The sequence below is a fragment of the Papio anubis genome, chromosome 6 (genome assembly GCF_008728515.1).
Source record: "Papio anubis isolate 15944 chromosome 6, Panubis1.0, whole genome shotgun sequence".
Lineage (NCBI taxonomy): Eukaryota > Metazoa > Chordata > Mammalia > Primates > Cercopithecidae > Papio > Papio anubis.
Window position 1 is genome coordinate 101,875,068 of NC_044981.1, and position 26,228 is coordinate 101,901,295.

Consider the following 26,228-nt stretch of genomic DNA (forward strand, 5'->3'; position numbering starts at 1 on the left):
TTCTAACTAGTGCCAGAAACTTAAGGCGTTCAAGAAAAATTCAAAAGTAAAACCAGAGTTTATTTTGTTGGAATGAATGTAACATAAACATAACTTTATCATTTTCAATTAGAAACTCTGGTCTGTTATCATTTTGGCTGGTAGTTCTGTAATGTACGTCTAAGGGGAAAAACACCAGATTCTCATATGTTCCCTCCTCATCCCTTTTATTTTTCAGTCCAGAGCACAACCTCCAGAGGAGAACAGAAGGAAGCCAGTTTTGGGGAAACTTGGCACTCTATTCACTACAGGAAGGAGAAGGAACAGTAGAAACGGGCTAGAGAGTCCCACTAGATCAAATGCCAAACCACTGTCTCCCAAAGATGTGGTAGCCTCTTCTAATCTCCCAGAGAGAGAGAGTGAGAAGAGCAGATCTCAGAGCAGCCAGCTGAAGCAAGCGGACACGAGCGAGGAGGGCTCCCCCCGGGAGAATCCCCGGGAGGCAGAGGGCGAGCTCCCTGACAGCGGTGGCCCCGCAGCCCCCCATGACGCCGAGCTGTCACCTCGCTGGAACAGCAGTGAAGCGGCTGTGGCTGTGCAGCAGTGCCATGAAAATGATTCACTCCAATTAGAACCTCTGGAGGCAGAGGGAGAGCCTTTCCCAGATGCCACCACCGCTGCCAAGCAGCTGCATTCCTCGCAGGGAAATTCCTCCAGGCAAGAGAACGCAGAGACGCCCGCCCGCAGTACGGGGGAGGACGCTTCACCAGGTGCTGGCCACGAACAGGAGGCTTTCCTGGGTGCGAGGGGTGCGCCGGGGTCGCCCACCCGGGAGCGGCCCAGGGGAGAACTAGGTGAGGCCCCTGAAGGAGCCCCAGGTGTGTGTGCGGAAGAAGGCTCCCTGGGACCCCGTGACGCCCGCATCCAGCCCCCCAAGGGCGCGTCTGCTCTGCCAGGTGAGCCTCCGGCCGAGGGTGCAGCGCACACGGCCAGCTCCGCGCAGGCAGACTGCACAGCCCGGCCCGGGGGTCGCGCCCACCCTACTAAGGTGCTAACTTTGGACATCTACTTGAGTAAGACTGAGGGGGCGCAAGTGGACGAGCCGGTCGTGATTACTCCCAGGGCGGAAGATTGCGGTGACTGGGACGACATGGAGAAGAAGTCGAGCGGCCGCAGGTCCGGGAGGCGGAGGAGGTCGCAGAAATCCACCGACTCCCCCGGCGCGGACGCCGAGTTCCCTGAGAGCGCGGCCAGGGACGACGCGGTGTTCGACGACGAGGTGGCGCCAAACGCGGCCAGCGACTGCTCCTCGGCGGAAAAGAAAGTGAAATCTCCGCGGGCAGCCCTCGATGGGGGCGTTGCCTCCGCTGCGAGCCCAGAGTCCAAGCCCGGCCCCGGCCCCAAAGGGCAGCTCCGAGGCGAGTCGGACCGGAGCAAACAGCCACCCCCGGCCTCGTCCCCCACCAAGAGGAAGGGCAGGAGCCGTGCCCTCGAGGCCGTGCCCGCCCCGCCCGCCAGCGGCCCGCGGGCTCCCGCCAAGGAGTCTCCACCGAAGAGGGTGCCAGATCCCGGCCCGGTCACCAAGGGCGCTGCGGCCGAGAGCGGGGAGGAGGCGATCCGGGCCGTCCCCCGCGAACTCCCGGTCAAGAGCAGCTCGCTGCTGCCGGAGATCAAGCCCGAGCACAAGAGGGGCCCGCTCCCCAACCACTTCGACGGCCGGGCAGAGGGAGGTCGGAGCAAAGAGCTGGGCAGAGCGGCCGGAGCGCCTGGAGCTTCTGACGCCGACGGCTTGAAGCCCAGGAACCATTTCGGCGTGGGCAGGTCGACGGTGACCACTAAAGTGACCCTGTAAGTAGCCGCGCAAGTCCCGGCGGAGTTGCTGTCCGCACATGTGCTGGGGGTCGGCTCTGAGAGGCTCGGGGTCTTTGCATTGTGGAAGAAATGTCTGGTCACTGAACTTTCCCCTCCATGCTGAACTTAAGATAGTGAAGGGCCAGTTTACACAGTCAAGGTTTAAGATGCCACCCGTGGCAGCCTCCTCAGTTAGTTCCCTTTTTAACACAAGATTTAAGTTTAACGAATGTAAAAATAGGATTTTCCTTGAAGCTCAAAGTTTATGTAGATGAGAGATAAGACCTTACGGCCTGACATGAGCTGATTCTATTCTTTATTCAAAAGGTACAAGGGTGTTCCAACGTGGGATGTTCTTAAAATACATGTGCTGTGAATTTCAAAATATGGAGCAAACAGTAACATGTTAAGTACGACCCAGTAGCTTTGACATGTGTGAGTTTCAAGAGAATTCACAGAACCTTTTATGGAACTCAGTGCATTTATTGGCAAAAAGTTTTAAACGCACATACACACAAGAAAAGTTCCTAATACAAGTATCTTGGTTGCTTCTTCCCCTTTATAATGTTAGGGAGTCTGGTGATACTTTTGGACCCAGGTTGAAAAGTAGTTTTCAGTTATTGAAATAAAGATCAATAATCATACAAAAGATTATTTGCTACATGAAAGCAGCTGTGACAGGTGTGAGTTTAAGATGATTCCAAAACATTTTATGGAACATAGTGCATTATTGGCCTAAGCCTTTTTCAAAAAGTCCCTAATTCATGTATCTTGGTTGCTTCTTCCTCTTTGTGCTGCATGAAAGCACAAAACAACTGTGACTACTTGCTTAAGTTTATTCATTTCACAAGTAATTTATTTAATACTTTCTGTGCAAGATATTGTGCTAGGCACTGTGGGGAAAAAAACCCTACAACTATGACTCAGGATATTGCCCTGAAATTTTTATAGCCCCATCTGGCACACAAGAAGCACACAAATCAAATAACAATACGAGACGATATCTGATGAAATTGCCAAATGAATGTTACCATCTGTAAAGCCTGGGGAAGTGCTAGCAAGGAAGAAATCACTGCTGGTGCTTTGGAGGAGCTGGGCCTTGTGCCTTGATCATAAATGCAATTTGTATAGGTGGAAAGGATAAGCAAGGTACTCTGAAACTGGTAAGACCCTCCCTTCCCGCACTTCTTCTCCCTCACCACTCCCACTTAGCACAGGTGAATAATGATTAAGTGCTTAAGTTTTTCCTCCATTCACATATTTGTTCAAAGAGTGGGTATTTTAACAACATTATCATTATAATTCTTGAACTTAATGGTTTCTTTCATTCTATTTGATTTCTTGGGTAAGTAAGCTTTAGAGGAACTCTGAGAGGGAAGTATGCTTAATGAATAACTTGACTATCTCACGAGCTGCCAACCTGGAGACCTTTGATATAGTCAGTGATTTATTCTGTAATGGTAGGTAGCATCAGAGAAATAAGCTGGGTGAATGATGCCTATTATTTATAGAAGACCAGTGTGATTGAATGCTAAAGCCTCCTAAATGTGAGCCTTAGAGAAACATTGCTGTGTACCTTAAGAAGGATGGTTCACCTGTCTTCCAATCAGAAGACACCAGTAGAAAAACCAGAAATGTTACACTGCGAAAGAGTAGGCTAAACAAACAGGAAAGATGATCTCACAATGAAATTCTTCGTGTGCTGTTCTCTGTAAAAGAACTAAACCAAATGTCTCTTTCCTAGTTCTGATTAATTTCTACCTAAAAATTTTCTTTACCAGACATTCAATGTATTTGTTTTGCGCGGTGCCTTGCACATGGTCATTTGGCAAATTATTGACTTAAAAATTAATAATTATTTCTAGTTCTTTGACCCATTTCTTTGTGACTGATGGTTTTTTCAGACCCTTTAATTCTTCCTATGACCGTATCGCAAGATGTTAATCAGATTATTCTTTAAAACAATTTGAGACTGAAGAGTTAGAAAAACTATTTCATATTCCCTGAAAAATAATGCCACTGAAGTAACATGTTTCTTTATGCTGTTAGAAAAATTATTCCTTCAAGTTCTCTACTAAGTGCTGAATGTTGAAATTCTTAAAATGGTATATGTAGAATAAGAAGAATTTTCCTCTTATAATAGAACTATGGCTTTTTGGACTCCAAATTATTTTCCCCTCTCTCATAATGAAGGCATTACAACATGAATTATAGGAGCCTTCCTTTTAATCAGTCTGAACTAGGTTAATTGTAGTGACTCTTGGTAGCACAACTTAATAGCACAGAAAGTTTGGTTGTAAAATTTATTTTGATCTTGGTGTAAATCTTTAATGTGCAGATACGTGTTTCCTGTCCTTAAGGTAGCCTGCTAACCTGTAGTGTTTCCTATTTACATCATAAGATACACTTCGATGTTTGAATTGAGTACCCTTCCTTGAACTCATTAGTGAGAATTTTTAAAAAGTATATTCTCTGGTATGTGACCATCCCTCATTAACTGATAGCAAATTGAAGCTTTCTATTTCTAATCATCTCACTGGTTTCATAATTTGATCTTTAAGGAAATGCTTATAAATTAATTTTCCTTTTAAATTTAAGGTATGGGCATGCAATAACGGAGCCCAAGTATCTTATGGAGATATTGGGGAAAGCAATGCCTGGGAGAAATTTATGAGCAGAGATCAAATTTATTTATTTATTTATTTATTTATTTTTGAGACAGGGTCTCACTCTGTTACCCAGGCTGGATTGCAGTGGCATGATCATGGCTCACTGTAGCCTCGACCTCCCCGGGCTCAGGTGATCCTCCCACCTCAGCCTCCCTAGTAGCAGGGACTACAGGTGCACCACCATGTCTGGCTAATTTTTGTATTTTTTTAGAGACAAGATTTTGCCATGTTCCCCAGGCTGGTCTCAAATTCCGGGGTCCAAGTGATCCACCTGCCTCAGCCTCCCAAAATGCCAGGATTACAGGCAGTAGACACTGATCCCAGCCTCAAATTTAGTATCAAATAAAATTTGAAAAAATTAAAATCTAAATTCTCAGTGCTGCTTTTGGAGAGGACTTGATGGTATCCAGCCCAGTTTTATTTTATCCAGAAGGATAAGGTGACTCACCAGCAGTCATACTGCCTGTCCCTTCTAGAAGCTCCTTAGGCCCAAACTTCTTTTTTTTTTTTTTTTGAGACAGAGTCTCACTCTGTTGCCCAGGCTGGAGTGTAGTGGCACAATCTTGGCTCACTGCAACCTCCACCTCCCGAGTTTAAGCAATTCTCCAGCCTCAGCCTCCCAAGTAGCTGGGATTACAGGCATGTGCCACCACACCCGACAATTTTTGTATTTTTAGTAGAGACAAGGTTTCACCATGTTGGCCAGGCAAGTCTCGGAACTCCTGATCTCAAGTGATCCACCCACTTTGGCCTCCCAAAGTGTAGGGATTACAAGCATGAGCCACCGCACCTAGCCAGGCCCAAGCTTCATGAAGGCCAAGTCCATGAAGGAGAGGCAGCATGGGATTTCAGTGTCTCCACTTGTATGTTCTCATTATCAAAGTGGCCTCTAAAGTCTATGTTATGTTATGGATCTCATGATAATTCACTGACTTTAAATGATAAAGATGGAAAGAACCAGAGGAGCTCGTCCAGGCGGGTATAGTCCAAGCCTATCTGAAGAAGTAGAATAGTTTAGTGGTTAGGAGCATGGCATCTGAAACCAGAGCACCTGGCTTCAAATTGTGGCCCTGTCACTTATTAGCTGCATAACCTCAGGCAAGTTCCTTCTTGACGCCTCAACTTCCTCAGCCAAAAATAGAATGTATAAAGTTGTATATGAATTAGGTGAGCCCGATGAAGCATTTCTCAAGTTCTTGACAATCAGTGACTGTTAGTGGTTATGCTTTATCTCTCCCATTTTATAAACCACTAGACCAATGGTTTAGACTTTTGTTGTTGTTGTTGAGACAGAGTCTTGCTTTGTCACCTAAGCTGGAGTGCAGTGACACGACCATAGCTCACTGCAGCCTTGATCTTCTGGACTCAAGTTATCTCCCACCTCTGCCTTTGGAGTAGCTGGGACTACAGGCATGCACCACTTCACCTGGCTAATTTTTTTTTTTTTTGTAGAGACTGGGTCTCAGTATGTTGCTCGGGCTGGTCTTGAACCCCTTGGCTCAAGCAATCCTTCCTCCTTCACCTCCCAAAGTTCTGGGAGATATAGATAGATAGATAGATAGATAGATAGATAGATAGATCTATATATGTAGATATATATAGATAGATATAGATAGATATGTAGATATATAGATATCTATATAAGTATATAGATATATATCTATAGATATATATAGATAAATATATAAATATATAGATATATATCTATATATCTATAAATAGGATATATTTTTATATAAAATATATATTTATATATAAATATATAGATATATATCTATAAAAATATATATATATATATGCTGTGGAACCCTTTCTTCTAAGAAAGTTAAATAGGAGCAATAAATAAAACAGATACTGGGAGTGATTCTGGTTGAAAGGAGAGTGGACAGCCCCATCCCTGTCCCTACTTTCCCCAACTGTAGCCCTTGAAGAAAACCCCAGGGATTCCTTCAACTGTAAGTCGGGGGAAATAAAAACAACTCTGTTCTAAACCATCTCATTTTTTTAAAGATGAAGAAGGTACAGTCCAGAGAGGTAAAGTAACTTGACCAGGTTCACACAGATAATTAGCATAAAAGCCAGGACCAGAGCCAGAGAATGCCAAACAGAGCACATTTGTTTCTCTGAAAGAAAGCACTGTGTACATTCAAAGACTTATTATTTCCACTGGGGGTAACTATACCCAAGAAATGTGACAGAGAAAGGGGAGACTCTCTTGCCCAAGAAGTGGTGACAAAACCAACAGCTGCATAATTGATACGTAAATGATGGTACATCCATATGATGGACTTCCATGCAGCATTAAGACAGCTTTTCAAACAAATTTTTTGGTAATCTGAAAAATGTTAACTATAAGGTTAAGTCATTTTATTTCTTGAAAAAGCAAGATATCAAATTATGTGAACAGAATAATCTCAATTCTATTCAAAATATTTAATTATGCATATAAAAAGATTAGAAATGTTTAAAAATGTTAACAGGGATATTCTCTGACTGGTAGGATTATCAGTGATTTTTAAGTATTATCCAAAGTTGCTATAGTGAACACACTTATAATCAGAGAAAATCTTATGGGGGAAGGATGAGAGGAATAAAATATCCAAAGAGGTCAATAGTAGATGAATTTTTAAAATCTATCCTTTTGAGATAATACTTAAAAAGTTATGCTAAAATAAAAATACATAATTGATGTTGGAGTATGGGAATGCATTAAATATTTAAATTTCTTCTAATGTTCTTCAGGCCTTAAGATGTCTTCCAACCCTAGTGTCAAGCACTGTGCATACATGCTAGGTGCTCAATAAATTAGTTCATCCCTCATCCCTAGAGTTTCTTGGCTATATAATCTTCCGATCCCTCATATGCAAGCAAACACCCATTAAAAATAGTTGATAGTGTACTTAGGACTATTTAAAAATAGTTTCATTAAAAAACAAATGTGGCAGAGAATGGTGGCTCATGCCTGTAATCCCAGCACTTGGGGAGGTCAAGATGGGAGGGTTGCTTGAAGCCAGGAGTTTGAGACACCAGTCTGGGTGACATAGACCCCATTCTACAAAAAATAAAAATAAAGAAATTAGTTGGGTGTGTGGTATGTGCCTGTAGTCCCAACTACCTGAGAGGCTGTAGCAGGAGGATTGCCTGAGCCCAGGAGTTTCAGGCTGCAGCAATCGATGATCACACTGCTGTACTCCAGCCTTCGCGACAGAGCAAGACCTTGTCTTAAAAACACATGTGTGCGCGCACACACACACACAACACACTCCAAATGTTATATATCAGGGAGACGTTGGCTTTTCATAGTTTTATAATTAGTTGGTTTGTGTGTTCACTTTTTAAAACTAGGTCAATAACTTTGTCTTCCTGCTTTTTCCTCACAGCCCTGCCAAGCCCAAACATGTGGAACTAAATCTTAAAACCCCTAAGAATCTTGACAGTTTGGGAAATGAGCACAATCCATTTAGCCAGCCAGTTCACAAAGGCAACACTGCCACCAAAATCTCCTTATTTGAAAACAAACGGGCAAACAGTAGCCCAAGACACACTGACATTCGAGGCACAAGGAATACTCCTGCCTCTAGTAAAACGTTTGTTGGGAGGGCGAAGCTGAATTTAGCCAAAAAAGCCAAAGAAATGGAGCAACCTGAAAAGAAAGTAATGCCAAACAGTCCCCAGAGTGGTGTGCTGGTGAAGGAAACTGCTGTAGAAACCAAAGTTACTCTCTCGGAAGAAGAGATTCTACCAGCAACCGGAGGAATGAATGGAGACCCTTCTGAGAATCAAGCTCTTGGTCCTCAACCTAACCAAGATGATAAAGCAGATGTGCAAATAGATGCTGGCTGCCCTTCAGAACCAGTGGCTTCTGCTCTGATTCCTGTCAAAGATCATAAGCTCTTAGAGAAGGACTCAGAGGCTGCAGACAGCAAAAGACTTGTACTTGAAAATGTAACCAATGCAGCACAAGACATCCCCATCACTGTGGATACCAAAGATTTACCCCCAGCAGCCATGCCAAAGCCACAGCATACATCTTCTGACTCACAGGCCCCTACTGAGTCATCTCCTGAGCCTTCTCTTTCACTCTCTGCACCCACTCCTGGGGATGTTGCCAAAGACACATGTGTTCAATCGCCCATAAGCAGTTTTCCGTGCACTGATCTGAGAGTGTCAGAAAATCACAAAGGACGTGTTTTACCTGTGTCTCATCAGAACAATGAGAAAATGCCACTTTCAGAACTTGGAGGAGAGACAAACCCTCCTTTGTCCACAGAGCATAGTCCAGAAGCTGTGGGAAGTGAGTGTCCATCCAGAGTCCTCGTCCAGGTCAGGTCCTTCGTGCTCCCCGTGGAGAGCACCCAGGATGTGAGCTCCCAGGTCATCCCAGAGAGCTCTGAAGTTAGAGAAGTGCAGTTGCCAACTTGTCACAGTAATGAACCTGAAGTGGTTTCCGTTGCAAGTTGTGCTCCCCTACAAGAGGAAGTACTGGGCAATAAGAGCATGTCACCCGAACACTCTCATTGCACAGCAGAGCTCGCGGCAAAATCTGGCCCACAAGTTGTGCCACCAGCATCAGAGAAAACTTTGCCTATTCAGGCTCAAAGTCAGGGCAACAGGACACCCCTGATGACTGAATCTAGTCCCACCAACTCTCCCAGCAGTGGAAATCACTTAGACACTCCTCAAAAGCCAGATCAGACTGTTAGACACGGCTGGAATAGCCCTGCCAGTCTTTTGAACATTTCTGCTGGTAGTGATGACAGTGTATTTGATTCTTCTTCTGATATGGAAAAATTCACTGAAATTATAAAACAGATGGATAGTGCAGTTTGTATGCCCATGAAAAGAAAGAAGGCCAGGATGCCAAATTCTCCTGCTCCTCACTTTGCCATGCCTCCTATTCATGAAGACCATTTAGAAAAGGTGTTTGATCCCAATGTGTTTACCTTTGGTTTGGGGAAGAAGAAGGAGAGTCAGCCAGAAATGTCCCCGGCTTTACATTTGATGCAGAGCCTTGACACAAAATCCCAACTGAGACCCAAACGTGCATCTGCTGAACAGAGTGTCCTCTTCAAGTCCCTGCACACCAACACTAATGGGAACAGTGAGCCTCTGGTGATGCCGGAAATCAATGACAAAGAGAACAGGGACATCACAAGTGGTAGCATTAAGAGATCGAGACTAGAAAAAAGTGCACTTTTCTCAAGCTTGTTATCTTCCTTACCACAAGACAAAATCTTTTCTCCTTCTGTGACATCAGTCAACACTATGACCACGGCTTTCAGTACTTCTCAGAACGGTTCCCTATCTCAGTCTTCAGTGTCACAGCCCACGACTGAGGGTGCCCCGCCCTGTGGTTTGAACAAAGAACAGCCAAATCTACCCGACAACTCCTTAAAGGTCTTCAGTTTCAACTCGTCAAGTACATCACACTCCAGTTTGAAAAGTCCAAGCCACATGGAAAAATACCCGCAAAAAGAGAAAACCAAAGAAGATAAAGAAGATCTGGATTCACGAAGCAACCTACACTTGCTGGAAACTAAATTTTCTGAATTTTCAAAACTGAAGAACGATGATATGGAAAAGGCTAATCATACTGAAAATGTTCTTAAATCAAACTTGCCAAACTGCGGAAACAGTGACACCGACTTCATGGGTCTTTTCAAATCAAGCCGGTATGACCCAGGCATTTCTTTTTCTGGAATGTCATTATCAGACACAATGGTAAGTAGCAATGTATTATTATTTATTTGGGGTATTTATAAAGCAAGGGAAGAGGGGGATGATGAGCAACTCCTGTTATTCTTTTAGAAATGGTTAAACTCATGTGCTATAGTTTTTATTCATTCATCACATATTTGAAAACCTGCAATGTACAAGAGACTGTTAGAGGGCAAGAAAAAAATGTACTAAGAATCTTCACTGAAGGCCTCTGTAGTCTTGCAGGGAGATAAAGCTACAAATGTTTTGCTACGATGATCTTTTTTTTTTGAGACAGAGTCTGCTCTGTCACCCAGGCTGAGTGCAGGACGCTGATTCAGCTCACGCAACCTCCGCCTCCTGGGTTCGCGGATTCTTTCCACTGCCTCCCAGTAGCAGGGAATACAGGTGCGTGCCACCACGCCTGGATAATTTTTGTATTTTTAGTAAAAACTAAAAATACAAATACGGGGGTTTTACCATATTGGCTGAGCTGGTCTCGAACTCCTGACCTCGTGATCCATCTGCCTCGGCCTCCCAAAGTGTTGGGATTACCTGGTGTGAGCCATCTTGACTGGCTGGCATGTGATCTTTTAAGGCACATGTGAATTTATATGTTGTATTGTGAAAGCTATAGGTAAACTTGTGGAGTTCAGAGATAGACAAGATGCTTTTTCTTACCTATTCTATGTAAAAGTGCTCAGTGCTATACTTAGAATTCTGAAGATCTGTGAAGCAGCTTCCTCTATTTGGGAAGTCCCCAGCCAGGGAAACTTTTTCTTAATCCTTATCTCTATGAGATTCACTCTTTCGTTCCCATAAGTAGCAATAGGTGTTTATCCTATGCAATTGAGAAAGTATTTTCTCTTTATTGGGAATTAGTTTTCATTAAGGAAATATTTTTTTCCCCTGCAAAGCTGTGGGGAGTAAAGAATTTTGGTTTTCATTGGATCTTAAATATTAGAGAGAAGACAGCAAAACATGATTTTGGGGAATAATTTTGATTTCTGCATCTTCTTTTATCTCTCTTCAGAAGATGTTTACTTTACTCAGTTTTTGATGTGAATTTGTGCCTTTTTGTTACCAAGCTTATTTAAGGTAAGGGAGGACTATGAGAAAGGAAGGTGGGATATGAGTTTAGTGATCAACTCTGCCAGGCTAGAAGCCTGAGTGGGGCTTGTATTCTGGTGGTCCGTCCTGTGAACCCGGCTGTCTGGCAAGTGTGGACCGCAATCCAGCCCAGTTTATCCAGGCAAAAAATACCTTGCACTTTTCCTGGTCTGTACAGGGTACTGCAGCATAGTTCAATGTATTATATTGGCTTTTGCTACAGTCCTGTCAGAGAATGTGATGTTGCAAGCTCTTTCAAAATATATGGTTGGGTTTCCAGCAGAGGTGCAGATCCCTTTTTCATGTGATTTCATAAACTTTCGTAAAGTTTGGGTTTCAGATGTTTGGTGTTAGGACCCTTTACATTTAAAAATGATTAAGAACCCCAATGAGCTTTTGTTTGTATGGGTTCTGCCTATCAGAATTGATTATATTAGAAATAATTGCTGAGAAAATTGGAAAACACCAGAACATACAAGTGCACACTGCAGCAGTGCTCAGAGTAACGATGCCATCACACATCATGGAGCCTTGTACTCCACTGCACATTTGAGAAAGAGATGAAAAAGGCAGATGACCTCTTCTTATTATGAAAATAGTTTTGATCTCATGGACTACCTGAAAGGATCTTGGAGACCCCCCACTGGCCTCTGAACCACACTTTGAGAACCACTCCTATAAACAAATAAGACTGAATCAGCCTATGGTACCCAGAAATCATAAAATTCTTAACTGTTTCTCTCAAGCACAAAATTTCCACTGGTCCACTTCCCATTCATTACTGCTTTGTTCTTTTTAATTGTTCTTAGATCACTTTCCTTATTTAACTACAGTCTGACAAAGCTGATAACAGAATATACAGTTTCCTTATAAAAATCAAGTCAAATGACATAAAAAGGAAAAAGAAAATCTTTATACTTTTTCTAGGCCTTTTTATGATTAAAAAATAATGGCCTTTCTTTAGGTCCTGGGCTTTTATTGATTGTATAACTATTCAATCATGAAGGTTTTACCTGAATTTTGTTTTAAATTTTAGGCTTTTTCTTCAGTTTATCTACTTCTAATGTATATATATGCATAAATAGGTATATACCATTTGGCTTCTGATAATGCTCTAGGGGGTCCCTTATGGACTTTTTTTTTTTAAGAGACAGAATCTTGCTCTGTCACCCAAGCTAGAGTGCAGTGGCATGTTCTTGGCTCCCTGCAACCTCTCCGCCTTCCAGGTTCAAGCGATTTTCATGTCTCAGCCTCCCAAGTAGCTGAGATTATAAGTGAGCACCACCACGTCTGGCTAATTTTTGTGTTTTTAGTAGAGACAGGGTTCTGCAATGTTGGCCATGCTGATCTCGAACTCCTGACCTCAGGTGATCTGCCCACCTCGGCCTCCCAAAGTGCTGGGATTACAGGCATGAGCCACCGCACCCCAGCCTTTTGTGGTCTTCTGGCCATATCACACTCTGGTGTGATGCAAGAGCAGTCAGAGCAAAGGCAGTTCCTAAAATAGGCATCCTAGTCAGCATTGAAAGTAGTTCATATTTTGTAATATTTTTACATGTATAATTACTATTTTATTATCTTATGAATTTCTGGTTTTACTGGTCTTGTCAGATGGTCTTGAAAATGATTAGTTTTGGAGCCATATTAAAATGCATTTTGTCTATCAAAAAAGCAAGATTAGGCCGGGCTTGGTGGCTCACACCTATAATCCCAGTACTTTGGGAGGCCGAGGCAGGCGGATCACGAGGTCAAGAGATCGAAACCATCCTAGCCAACATGGTGAAACCCCATCTCTACTAAAAGAAAAATACAAAAATTAGCTGGGCTGGTGGCATGCACCTGTAGTCCCAGCTACTCAGGAGGCTGAGGCAGGAGAAACGCTTGAACCCAGACGGAGGTTGCAGTGAGCCGAGATGACGCCATTGCACTCCATCTCAAAAGAAAAAAAAAGGGGGATTAAATATACTATGTGATGTGCGATGTACATTATGAAGTATACCATATATACCGTAAACACTTCTGTTTAGACTAGTGATTGTTATATGGTTATAGATTTACTATGAGAAAACAATATTTGTATGGATTCAGATAGGGTATGTATATGAACACAAAAGTGATTAATATATTATAATTTCTCTTTATTTGATATAATACTGATATTATTTGAATTAGAATTTCTTAGCTGAGTTCTTATTCTGTGAACTGACAAGAAACATACGTGCCCTGAATTTTCTAGCATTGGTGGAAATAGCCTAGACATTTAAATTAGGAGAAATTGCAATGGCAAATTCAGGTAGAGGTGAAAAAACCTTAATTTAAAAGTATGAACTCAAAGAGTTTTAATACAACTTTAGCATCGATTAGAGTGGACGTTTCAAAATCAATACAGTGTGGGATAAGTGTGATCCACCTAGAGGATCATGGGTGGAAAAAGAGGATTGTTATGTGAAGTTGTAATTATTTGTTGTGTTTTTGTTCATCTGATTACAGACACTTAGAGGAAGTGTCCAAAATAAACTCAATCCCCGACCTGGAAAGGTAAGATTATTTTCTGTTTCTAGCCTTGATTCTATTTTGGTCTGATAGAGCATGACAAATTGTGCTACCACTTTCGTTTTCATGCAGGTAGTGATATATAGTGAACCCGATGTCTCCGAGAAGTGCATCGAAGTTTTCAGTGATATTCAGGATTGCAGTTCTTGGAGCCTCTCTCCAGTGATACTCATAAAAGTTGTTAGAGGATGGTAAGAATGGCACTTTAAGTTCCTGATGTTGAATGTTTGTGTTTTACATGCTTAATTACCTTTTTAGTCCTCACTACTAGTTTAAAATTATGGCTTCAGCAGTGGAAAGCACAGGAAATACTACTCGTGGTAAGATAAGGGATTCATATCTTAACAATGTCATTTTAAATCATGTTTCTGATTATAGCAGTGATACATGTTTATGGGAGAAAAATCAGAACAGTACAGTGCAACAAGCTTCTTTTTCCCATGTTTCCCCATAATATTGCTTTGAACTAATCATAAATCAGGGCCCATAACACACTTTTGGTTGATGACCTTTAAATGAGGTTGATAAGAATTGCACTAGTCGTGTTGATAGACCAGAAAGGACTTTTAAAAAATCTATAAGGAAACTTGAGAACACGTAGGAAAAGGCAAAGTAAAGAAACAATAAGGAAAAAAAATCTATAAGGAAAAACCAAAACAATCTATAAAGGCATTTTTCTAATTTTTTAATGATAGTTCAGTGCAGCACTAACTTAAAATTTAATTTGCTTTCCAATATTTCCACAAAAGATTGTTTTGGTTAAGTAAAGAAACTAGTGAAAAAAATAAATATTTTGACAGTTTCTGAAATCATTTTATCAACTTCATTGCCTCTTGGAGACACACAGGAAGCTGAGTAGAGAAAGGCAGCTTAAAAAAAGAAATAGCTGATCTGGCATAATACTTATCTTTTGGTGCCTATTTGTAAACTTGTTTGAAATAAAGAGGGTAGACCTCTGGATATTTATGGATTTAAAAATTCATAAGATTTTCTTTTGGTCTCCATTGGATTAAATATGCAGCAGCTTTCCTGTTAGATTTCTAGGTATTTTAATATTTTTTCCTATATCTCCAACATAGTCATGAGAAAAACGAGTTTTGCTTTTATTCTTAAATTTGAAGACAAATGCTATTTTAATTGCTGGAGAATTGGCCACTAATATACAATATATAATAGTGGCAATTTTTTACACAAATTTTGTTTTTATAGAACAGTGCTTTTTCCTTTCTTTTGCAACTTTTGTCGGCTTCTTTTTCTCGAAAGCGTAAGCATTTACACTGCCATACGTTGACATGAGGTTTTTCTTTAGTGTTTGGCTGTTGTTCGGAAGAATATTGTTAAAATGCTTTCCATTACCATATCTATAGTCTTTTGATTATATATAGTCAACATATTCATTGATATGACTGTAATATGTAAGTTAAAATCTCTCTAAGAGAAATGTTTTCTACACATATGAAGAGACAAAAGGCCAGACATGATGGCTCATGCCTGTAATTCCAGCACATTGGGAGGCCGAGGTGGGCAGATCACTTGAGACCAGGAGTTCAAGATCAGCAGGCCAACATGGGGAAACCTCGTCTCTACTAAAAATACAAAAATGAGCCGGGCTTGGTGGCACATTCCTGTAATCCCAGCTACTAGGGCGGCTGAGGCAGGAGAATTGCTTGAACCTGGGAGGTGGAGGTTGCAGTAAGCCGAGATCACACCACTGCACTCTAGCCTGGGCAACAGAGCAAGACTCTGTATCAAAAAAAAAAAAGAGACAGAAAAAAACAAAAAAACACTACAGTAAACATCCATTTATCTTACATATTATCATTTGTAAGTCTCCACCACCTGGCAATTACTTGGAACATTAGTAGCTCTATAGCATTCATATAGATAACTCCAAAGTTCTCTAAGATCCTGATATAGTTCATGAGTTATCAGAGACTTAATTATACCCAGTAAAATATTAGTGTTAGGGAGAGTTTAAGCTATTTTAATTGCTAGATAATTAGCCACTAATATACTATATATATAATGGCAATTAGCCAGGATATTTGAGTAATCAAAGCCTCTCGCACCAAGACTGGCTAATGGTTTTGCTGTGTTTTATTGTTAGTTGGATTTTGTATGAGCAACCAAATTTTGAAGGGCACTCCATTCCCTTAGAAGAAGGAGAATTGGAACTCTCTGGTCTCTGGGGTGTAGAAGACATTTTGGAAAGTCACGAGGAAGCGGAGTCTGATAAGCCGGTGGTGATTGGTTCCATCAGACATGTGGTCCAGGTAGGTTGCGGTAAATCTGGATTTTATTTATTCAACAAATATTTATGGATTCGTACTTAAAGAGAAATGTTCATTTCACGAAATAAGTGATTGGGAAACATATTTGGTGCCTTATGGATGTATTTTCTGTATTTTAAGTTTATTTGTACACTTTAAAGAATTTAAAAAGAAACGTAATTGGTTAGATAATTTTTCACAATAAACCCTTAAGGTAAATCTTTTATGCCTGTCCTTCTATTCCCATCTTCCAAATATATTTTACCTGATAACTTGGTTTAAATGAGTTCTGCATCTATGAACAGATTTTTCATTTACTTAGTGTTTTTGTTTGCTGTATGAGTTGTGATTACTTTGAGTGGTTTATAGGAATTCTATTTTGAAAAAATAAATAATCCAAAAATAATTTGGTTGATCAACTCTAGGATTTCATGTGGATTTAACAACATATTACTTGCTCTATTTGAGGCCACTTTATGGATGAGGTAACATTTCTTGGTTTCTTGTTATTTGATGAGAAAAGTGTTGTCAGAGTCTTTCTTTGTGGCTCTTGGGATTTGATGATTCTTTACCTTAAAAATGCAATTAATGGTGTCTTCTAAGTAGAAAATTAAAATCCCAAGTTTTAATGGAGACGAGTGTCAAGATGCAATACAGAGAAAAGGAACATTCTGATGTGAGAATGAGTAAAGATGAGTAACAGTTTTGGCAGAGGAAAGTGTCGCCTACTTCCTGGGTCAACATTTCTGAGTAACTTAGGTGGTAATTGGTATGCTAAATGATTTATCTTTTATTTGCTTTAAGTATATAATATGAGAAGACTAAGTAAGACTTCAGAAACCCTATTTCAAAATGTCCTCATTAATGGAATATTTTGCCTAGAGTTTTTATTTACTGCTCAAATAATATTGGTAATAAAGCAATGTTTAAAAATATCATCTGATTCCCATCATGAAGTGCCCTCTCCCCCTTTATTTTTTGAATTTTCTACCCTTTGCTTTTTCCGCAGTTGTAATCATAATACAGGGACAATGCTGTTCCACCTGTCTATCCTAACACTGTGGTTCTCAATCCTTTTTTTCTCTTTATACCACTTTCCTGAAAATCACACTCCCCTTGGTAACATCTTTGGGATTGGAACTGGGGAAGGTATGAATCTGGTGGGGTGAGGATTTGGGTGCATTCAGGAAGATGGGGAAGGAAAACGAGATCTCTTGTTTTGTCTGACAGTAGCAGACTTACTGTAGCAAAAGCTTTTCATGTTACCATAGGTTTAGGGTTTAGCTGAATATCATATTCCATTGAAACAATGCATTATTTATTATTTAGTACATAAATGAGGTACCATTATTTATTTGTTATTTCTTCTTTCAGTGAATCTTAAGGTTGTTTCTAGTTTTTTACTATTATAAGTAATGCCATGAGAATGTTTTTGTGCATTTAATAATTTATAATTTTCTTTTTATTTTTTTTGAGATGGAGTCTTGCTCTGTCACCCAGGCTGGAGTGCAGTGGTGCAATCTCGGCTCACTGCAACTTCTGCCTCCTGGGGGTTCAAGTGATTCTCCTGCCTCAGCCTCCAGAGTAGCTGTGATTACAGGCACATGCCACAATGCCCAGCTAATTTTTGTGTTTTTAGTAGAGATGGGGTTTCGCCATGTTGGCCAGGCTGCTCTTGAACTCCTGACCTCAGGTGATCTGCCCGCCTCGGCCTCCCAAGGCTGGGATTACAGGTGTGAGCCACTGCGCGCGGCCAGTAATTTATAATTTTCTAATTTGTTTCCTTGAGGTACATTTTTCTGAATGGTGCCATGTTAAAGGGTATGGTTATAGCTCCTGATATGTCATGGATTATATTTTCTTTACAGATCATGTGCATGGTTTCTTGAAACATAAACATAAGTCAGAGCATATATTTTAGAGGTTACCTTTTTAGTTCATTAGAATTGTTCCTTTTGATAACATTTGAAAAGCCTCATCTGAGCTTATTCAGGTGTTAAAATTTCTTCTGTTGCTCAGTTCACCCAACTCAGCTGCATAGATGAGGTTCAATACATATTCCATTAATGCTTAGGCACTCGACCAGACGAGGCCTTTTGAAGACTGTTGGGACCACAGATATGCGGGGCATGGAACAATGACCAAAGTACAGAGATTTGTAAATCACTATGAATGTGTGCTTTTGCTTTTATGACTTAGATCAAACCAGTATCATAAAGGTTTACTCAGTCAAGGGGAGTTACCACAAATCAACAGAGGGCTTATGGACACAAAACAGTGGCTGAGGAAGACTCCAAGAGCAGCCATTCTACAAACTAAAGTCTCTGTGCTTGGATAATTATATCAGAGCAAAGGAACCAAAACCCCAGACCAAGGAGGGTCAAGTGAGGATGAGAAAAATAAATATATTCCAAAACTCAAATAAAATACATTTCTGATGATCTTTGCTTGAATGCAACACTGAGTTATATAACTAAAGCAAGTGTGTCTGCCCCAAAATAGGTGGATTATTAATTCATGGATGGAAACAGGAAAGGGCTAAAATGGCAGGTGCTCTGTGAAATGTATTTGTATATTTAAAGCTCATTTTGATTAGTTGTAAGAAGAAGAAGAATGAGCTTACTAGAGAGTTAAATGCATGGTGCAATTCTTACTGTCTATGCATCTATATTTTTTCAGGATTACAGAGTTAGTCACATTGACTTATTTACTGAACCGGAAGGGTTAGGAATCCTAAGTTCCTACTTTGATGATACTGAAGAAATGCAGGGATTTGGTGTAATGCAGAAGACTTGTTCCATGAAAGTACATTGGGGCACGTAAGTATTTTTATTCAAACACAATTTTAATGAAGTTTTTTTGTGAGTGTAGTACTGGAAAAAGGACTTAAGATACTCTGACTCTGATTTGTCATCCTGTTAAGTAATTATTAACTGTAAGGTATATTTTTATAAGGCACATAAAATTCTGGTTCTTTTGCACCTATGTTATGATTCATCTCTCTTAAAAACAATATAGATTTATTATAGGAAATGTTGGGGGGGAATTGAATTTTTAATGTAAGGCTTTCCTTGTCACAGAGGAATCTGATTTATTCAAAGCTGAGTAGCAGATTATATTTTCATGATGATTCAGAGGAGGTAATTCAAAGCACATGCCTCTGATATTTCTGCGGGGGGGATGGAAGCCAACACACATGGTACTTCCTTGAATATTTTCACACAATGCTGGTTCAAAGCCCCTAGGAGGTTGGTTTCACAAATCACAGGAAACAGCAAGAATATTTTGAAGGAAATGGGAATACCTCAGATAGGGGAGAAATGAGGATAGAAAGTACAGGCTGCAATACTAAAGAATGTGGTCTTCAAGGTGAAGCACAAAGCCCCACGGCATGTGAAAGGCATTCACTGAGATGCAGGAAAAAACACTAAAGCTTCTTTCTATTTGATTAAAGTCTCCACCTCTTAAGATTTTATTTTTGTATATGTTTTCTAATATGCATAATGTATTAGTTCAGTGGTAATGTATATAATTTATAAGTATTCATATATTCAGAGATTGCTGAAATGTTTTTACTAATGGTTTATACAGTCAAAAAAGTTTACAGTCTGTCCCTAAAGTGGTATGGAGTATCTCTGCAGTGAACAATAAGGCACTCCTTAATCATGCTTTTTGCATTCTATTTATTACTAAAAGTCTCGGTTTGCCATTGTTCATATCTTAGAAAAATGATTGATTGTGCAAAATGTAGGAATAGGATAAGTTACAGATCACAGAATCTGATTTTTGATCCTTAGAAATCAGAAACTAAAAACTTCTAGGCAACTTAACAGGAAGTGTGGCTATTGAGAATTGGCAGCAGCTATCCTTGAGTAGTTGGAAAGTGGTCATAGAGAAGAGATATTAGACTTGCTCTCTGTTATTCCGTAGCAGGTTCCAGGAAAAACCAGTAGAAATTAGAGAGATGGATTTTGACTTGACCCAGGGAAGAACTTTCTGATGGTTAATACAGTTAAAATGGAAGTGGCTGCCTTGTTAGGTGGAGAGTTTCTCATCGCAAGGAGTATTCAAGTAGAGGATGGACAAGAATTTATCCAGGGCTTTGTAGGGGAAGGAAAGTATGAGTTAGATACCTCCTTTATGACAGTTTGTTCATTTATTTATTTACTTTTAACATTTTGAAATACAGCACACCTAGAAAAAAGTTCACAGAAGGTAAATGTACACTTAAACAAATAAAGTGAGCGCCCAAGTAGACACCACTTGAGCCAAGAACTGGAACATTACCAGCACCCCAGAAGCCCGAGGGTGTTCTTTCCCTATGGCAGCCCCTCTCAGAGAACAACCCCCCTCTCCCAGAAGAGTAAAAAAATAGCAAGGGAAGACTACAGTGATGGTTCGTCAATATACAAAGGTGTAGTTATTAGGGCAGAATTTGGTGTGTAGAGAATAATGTTAATTTAAATATCTCCTCTTGATGTATAAAGTTATTTTCCAAGGGTAGTATACATTTTACTGCTTTTTAAATTATTTTTAATTGACACATAATAATTGCACGTATTTATGGCGTACAATGTAATGTTTTGATACACGTGTACATTGCGTAATGATCAAATCAGGGAAATTAGCAAATCCATCACCTCAAACATGTGTTATTTCTTTGTGGTGAGATCATTCAGAATCCTCTCTTCTAGCTATTTTGAAATAATCAAATATGTTATTGTTAATCATAGTTACCCTACTGTGCAACAGAACACCAGAACTTATTCTATTGTATATTTTTACCACATTTTCTTTATTTTTTCATCTGTTGATGGACACTCAGGCTGATTCTGTGTCTTGGCTATTATGAATAGTGCTGCAATAAACATGCATGTGCACATATCCTTTGACATACTCGATTTCATTTTCTTTGGATATATACTCAGTGAGATTGCAAGATCACACAGTAGTTCTAGTTTTAATTTTTTGAGGAGCCTCCATACTGTTTTCCATAATGGCTGTGCTAATTTATATTCCCATCAATAGCACGGAAGAGTTCCCTTTGCTCCACATCCTCACCAACACTTGTTATATTGTGTCTTTTTGATAATAGCCTTTCTAACTGGAGTGAGGTGGTATCTCATTGTGGTTTTGATTTGCATTTCCCTGATCTTGAGTGATGTTGAACATTTTTTCATATACCTCTTGGCCATTTGTGTATCTTCTTTAGAGAAATGTACTGCTTTTGGCATACATTTTGAGTTATATCGGTTGGTACCCTGTAGTCCTTAAAAGGCTCTGAAATTTTTAAAGGTGGTGAATTTAGAAGTAGAAATTAGGAAAGGCTTTTATTTCCTCTGCATACCCTGTCAAAATATGACAAGAAATTGGGACTTTAACAAATATAAACCCAAAAGAGTGTCTATGAGATGTATTAAATATATTCAGTAAATCTGTTAATCAAGCATCTACCAAGTGCCAGGTGCTTTTCTAGTCACTGGGAATACAGCAGTAAAGACATAAAATGATGTTCCCACTCTCCTGGAGCTGTCAGTCTAGTAGGAATAAACAACACAAATACATATATAATGTGTCAGATGGCAAAGGCTACAAGAAACATAAATTACAGAGAGGGGCAGGTATGTTGCTATTTTAGATAAGGTGGCTAGTAAAGGACTCTGGTGACATTTTAAGCAGGGACTGGCAGGAAGTGAGGGAGTCTGCCCTGGAGCTAGCTGAGGGAAGAGGGGCAGGGAGCCAGTCCCAGAGAGGAAGCACACCATTTGCAAAAGCCCTTCTGGGCATGCTTGGGCAATAGCTAAGAGGCCAAGGTGACTGAAGCTGAGTGAACTAGGAGGTTAGGGATAGGAGAGGGCTCAGGTCACATCTGGCCTTTCAGGCCTTGGGGAGGAGGATTTAGATTTTCTCTAAGTGGCATGGAAAATCATTGGAGAATTTTGATCTAACTTGTGTTATTAACAGAAGGATCAACCTGACTGTTCATATAGAAAATAATCTATAAAGAGGCAAAGGTGGAAGCCAAGAAACCACGTAGGATGCACTCGCAATCATACAGCCAAGAATGGATGGTGGCTTAGACGTGCGATGATGGTGGTGGGAAATGGTCAGACCTTGGATGCATTTTGAAGGTAGAACTAACAGCATTTCTGACAGATTGTGTGTGGTGTATGAGGGGCCGAGACATGCCCAGGGTTTGGAACCCCAACACTTATTGAGACGAAGAAGACTTGGAGGAGCAGGATAGGAGAGAGTGAGATTCAGGAGCTCAGTTTCGGACAGGTTAAGGCTGAGATGCCAACTGTAAATTCAAGTAAGTGGGCAGGAAAGTGAGTAGGTGTGTGAGGCTGGAGTTCAGGGGAGAGACTGGAGGCATAAATTTAGGAGTCATTGACATACAGAATGCATTTAAACCAGGCACAGGACACGGTCACAAAAGGGAGTGGGTGTAGTTAAGGGAAGAGAAGGCACTTTTATTTAGAGACTGGGAAGAAAAGTGGAAATCTAAGCAAAAGAAAATGCCTTCATCTCTTGCTGCCTTTAATTTTTTTACATGAAATAAGTCTATACACTTTTTTTTAAAGAATTAATGTCAGGTTGAGAAACATCACTTTCCTTAGAAAAGAATGCAAAAGGCATCTGCTATCATATTTTAATCTCAGTGTCTGGAGGGTGCCATGACTCAGGCTTGGCTATGTTGAAGCACATTAAGCTACCTTAAATGATATTTCTTACCTTTCCAGTATGTTTAGTTTTGTCTCCTAGGTGATAGTTACCAGCCTGTCACAGTTTACAATTTATGACAGGTTTGTGTCATGATGGGCATCTTTTTTTCTGGCTGTTCATTTCTGTTGTCATTAGGATAGTGGAACACTGCCTCGGATATTAATTCAAAGTTTGGGCTCATTGAACTTGGTTGGTGAGCTTAAACACCAGGTCATTAGTGCTTTTATAGATCTCAAAGGAAAGTCTCAAGGGGTTGAGAAGATGTAACTGATAGTAAGCACTCAAGCTCATTTTGCTTCTGCTGATGCACCAGTTCCCCTGAACTGGGATAAGAAGTCTTTACTGTGGAGGGAACTCCTGAAGAATCCATTAGGTGATTTATTCCAGGGCCCATTCACTCTAGATTAAGCTCTTCTACTCATATACAAAATAAGGGTATTACCTGTCTTGTCAAATTCTTATTTGAGGAGATGAGTAATTTCTCACTAAATTTGCCTTTCGGATTCTGTTGAGAGTAATTTGTTTTTAAATCTTTCTTTTAAGCAGCTGGCTAATGCTAGCACCCATCCTCCTAGAGGTGAAAGCATATTGGGTTTTCTGGGGGCGGGGTGTGTGTGGGGGTGGAAGTGGGGGTTAGTATATTTATAACAAACAAAAGCAAAGAAGTTTAGAACTTCAAAGGGAGTATAAAGATGATCTGGCCCAACACCATCATTTGACTGAGGAAGACAAGCTTTGGTCACTTTCTCCAGACTAGGGTTAGCTGTTAGCAGAATGTGTGCTAGAATGCAGGTGTTCTAAAGTCAAGGGACTTCTTTTTTAATGGAAAACATTATTTGATCATTTTTACTGTGTAATATTTGACATATACAGAAGAATATATGTATATATGTGAACCATGAAGCCCAATAATAAAACAATCCCCTGTGGACCCACCACCCAACTTACAACCTAGACCATTACCAACATTGCTACAGAACCTGGTGTAGCCCACCCTGGTTACACATGTAACCACACTCCTAAGATTACTCAGATTGACGGGTACATCTGTATGTATTTTTTTCATTGCTGTGTAATATTCACTGTATATTTCATTGTGGAATATATCATATCAGAGCCCAATTTTTTATTATAAAAGTTTTCAAACATACAGAAAAGTAGGAAAAACAGTTCAGTGTACACCAGTGTACCATTCACTTTGACCCAATAACTGTTAATATTTTGCCATATTTGTGTTATTATTTTTCTGAGCACTTGAATGTACATTGGAGATATCATGATCCTTCATCCATATAGGATTCAGCCTGACTCTCTTTCTAATGATATTCTCCTGCGTAACTATCATTATTACATCTGAGAAAATTCACAAGGTATCCATGATAATATCTGTTCTATAGCCCATCACCAAATGTTCCCAATTGCTTCAGGAATGTCTTTTATAGATTTGCATTTTCAAATCAGAATCCAATCAAGGTTCATATAAATGCGTTTGATTGTTCTGTCTCTTTAAGTCTCTTTTTAAAAATCTCTAAAATGCCTCATCTTTGTTTCCCAAGCCACTAACTTTTAAAAAGATTTAGGCCAGCTGTCTTAGGGAGTGTGCCACATTCTAGGTTTGTCTGAGTGTTCCCTCATGCTATTATTTAGCTTGTTCTTCTGTTGCCCAAATTTCCTATCTACTACGGCTTAGGTCCCGAGGTATGGTTAGGTTCAGGCCAAACAGTTTTGGCATGGATACTTTTCATAGGTAGCGCCATATATTTACGTTGCATCACAGCAGGCGGCATGTGCTAACTAGCTTGCCCATTAGCAATACCAAGTTTGATTGCTTGGTTAAAGTGGTGCCTCCTCCATCTTTCCATTGTAAAGGTTCATTTTCCCCTTTGACATTCACAGCCCCCTCTCTTGTGAATAACCTCAAAGTCAGTACATTCATATTTAATTTTTCACATATCCAGTTGGTTTCTGTGAATGGCCAATATTCATGGACAGCCATATCTAGGGAACAAAACTTAAGATCCATCTGGAAGTGCTGTTTTTGGTTTAAGAACAAGTGAACAAGATAAGACTGATTTTTCTTGTGTGACTCAAGGGGTATTTCTAAAAGAGTAATTAGACAAATATTTTTAATAAACAGATGGCCATTGTTATTACTTTAAAAATATTGATTTGTAGGTATACATTTGTTTGTTTAAAAAAATAAGCTTGACTTTATAATCATACTGTTTGTTAAGTACAACTATAAAGTTGTACTTTTTAATCTATATTGGCAAAAGCTTATGACCTAAGTGCATGGGAAAATAAAAGATTACCTTTAGAAACTGAAATAACACTGCCTGGAGATAGTTTCCCCCTCTCCTGATGGCCTCATAAATAATGTATCTTATTGGGAACAGAATTTAGAAAAAGTGAATCATACTCTGTATATGAGTTTTCAAATTCCAAAGTCCACCCAACATTAGTAAATGTCTGTTTGAATTACCCAGCAGGCCTTCAGCACTCATTTACTAAGGAAGAACTTTCAGAACAGCAGTCTTTTCGAATGCATTCATTTATATGTTCAGTTTTTTCACAAATTCCCCTCTACCTAGAATGACTTTCCTCCATAAATGTTATGCAACTAAACCACATGCTTCAACAAAAGTGAAATGTTTAGTATCAGATGAATAAATCCTCTTTGAACTCAAGCTATAGAAGGAAAGACTTAATGAAAAGGTACTTTGGTAAGGATCATTTCAAAATCTCAGATCACTTGCTCATGAGCCATACATTCAGTTTATGAAAAATTAAGCTTTAAAGAAGTCAGACTTCGGAACCTGCTTGGTTTGTTAGCCTAATACCATAATGTGTTACAGAACTGCCATTATTTTGTTAGAGAAAAAAATCTGTGGGTAGTGTGCCTGTGAAAACTTTGAGCTCCAGAATACATGTAGTGTATCCTTGGCTGTCATGCTTTAAACATAAGGAAGTTTAAAGTACCCTATTCTTAGCCTCTGTTTTCTTGTGCTTTGGAAGCATTAGAGTAGTATTTAAAAGATAAGCCTCTTTTTTTCCTTAAGGTAACTTTTTTTTTTGAAGCATAACATCTGTACAAAAAGGTTCATAAACCCTAAATATATAAGCTGAGTGAATTTTCACAAAGTGAATACAAGAGCAATCACCACTCAGGTCAAGAAAAAGAACATTCCCAGCGTCGCAGAAACCCCTTTCATTCGTGCGTCTTCCTAGTCATCTTCACGCCCTCTACCCGGTAACCATCATCCTGACTTCTAACACTGTAGTTCTGACCTCTTACCCATATCCCACACCTGGCCTCCCAACATTCTTTCATGTGTGTGTTGTCAAATCATCAGTAGGAGCCTGGTTGTAAATC

General features: G+C 40.0%; 1 protein-coding gene across 1 annotated transcript in view; it reads left to right on the forward strand.

Moving 5' to 3' along the window:
• Positions 1–244: 244 nt before the first annotated feature.
• Positions 245–26,228, forward strand: part of CRYBG1 (crystallin beta-gamma domain containing 1) — a 58,126-nt gene continuing 32,142 nt past the window's right edge. Inside the window, exons 1-6 of the mRNA XM_021937648.2 lie at positions 245–1,827; positions 7,880–10,220; positions 13,797–13,844; positions 13,932–14,050; positions 15,967–16,132; positions 18,809–18,948. Of these exons, the coding sequence (XP_021793340.2) occupies positions 1,130–1,827; positions 7,880–10,220; positions 13,797–13,844; positions 13,932–14,050; positions 15,967–16,132; positions 18,809–18,948 (3,512 nt within the window). The 5' untranslated portion in view covers positions 245–1,129. The remainder of the gene's footprint in view (positions 1,828–7,879; positions 10,221–13,796; positions 13,845–13,931; positions 14,051–15,966; positions 16,133–18,808; positions 18,949–26,228) is intronic.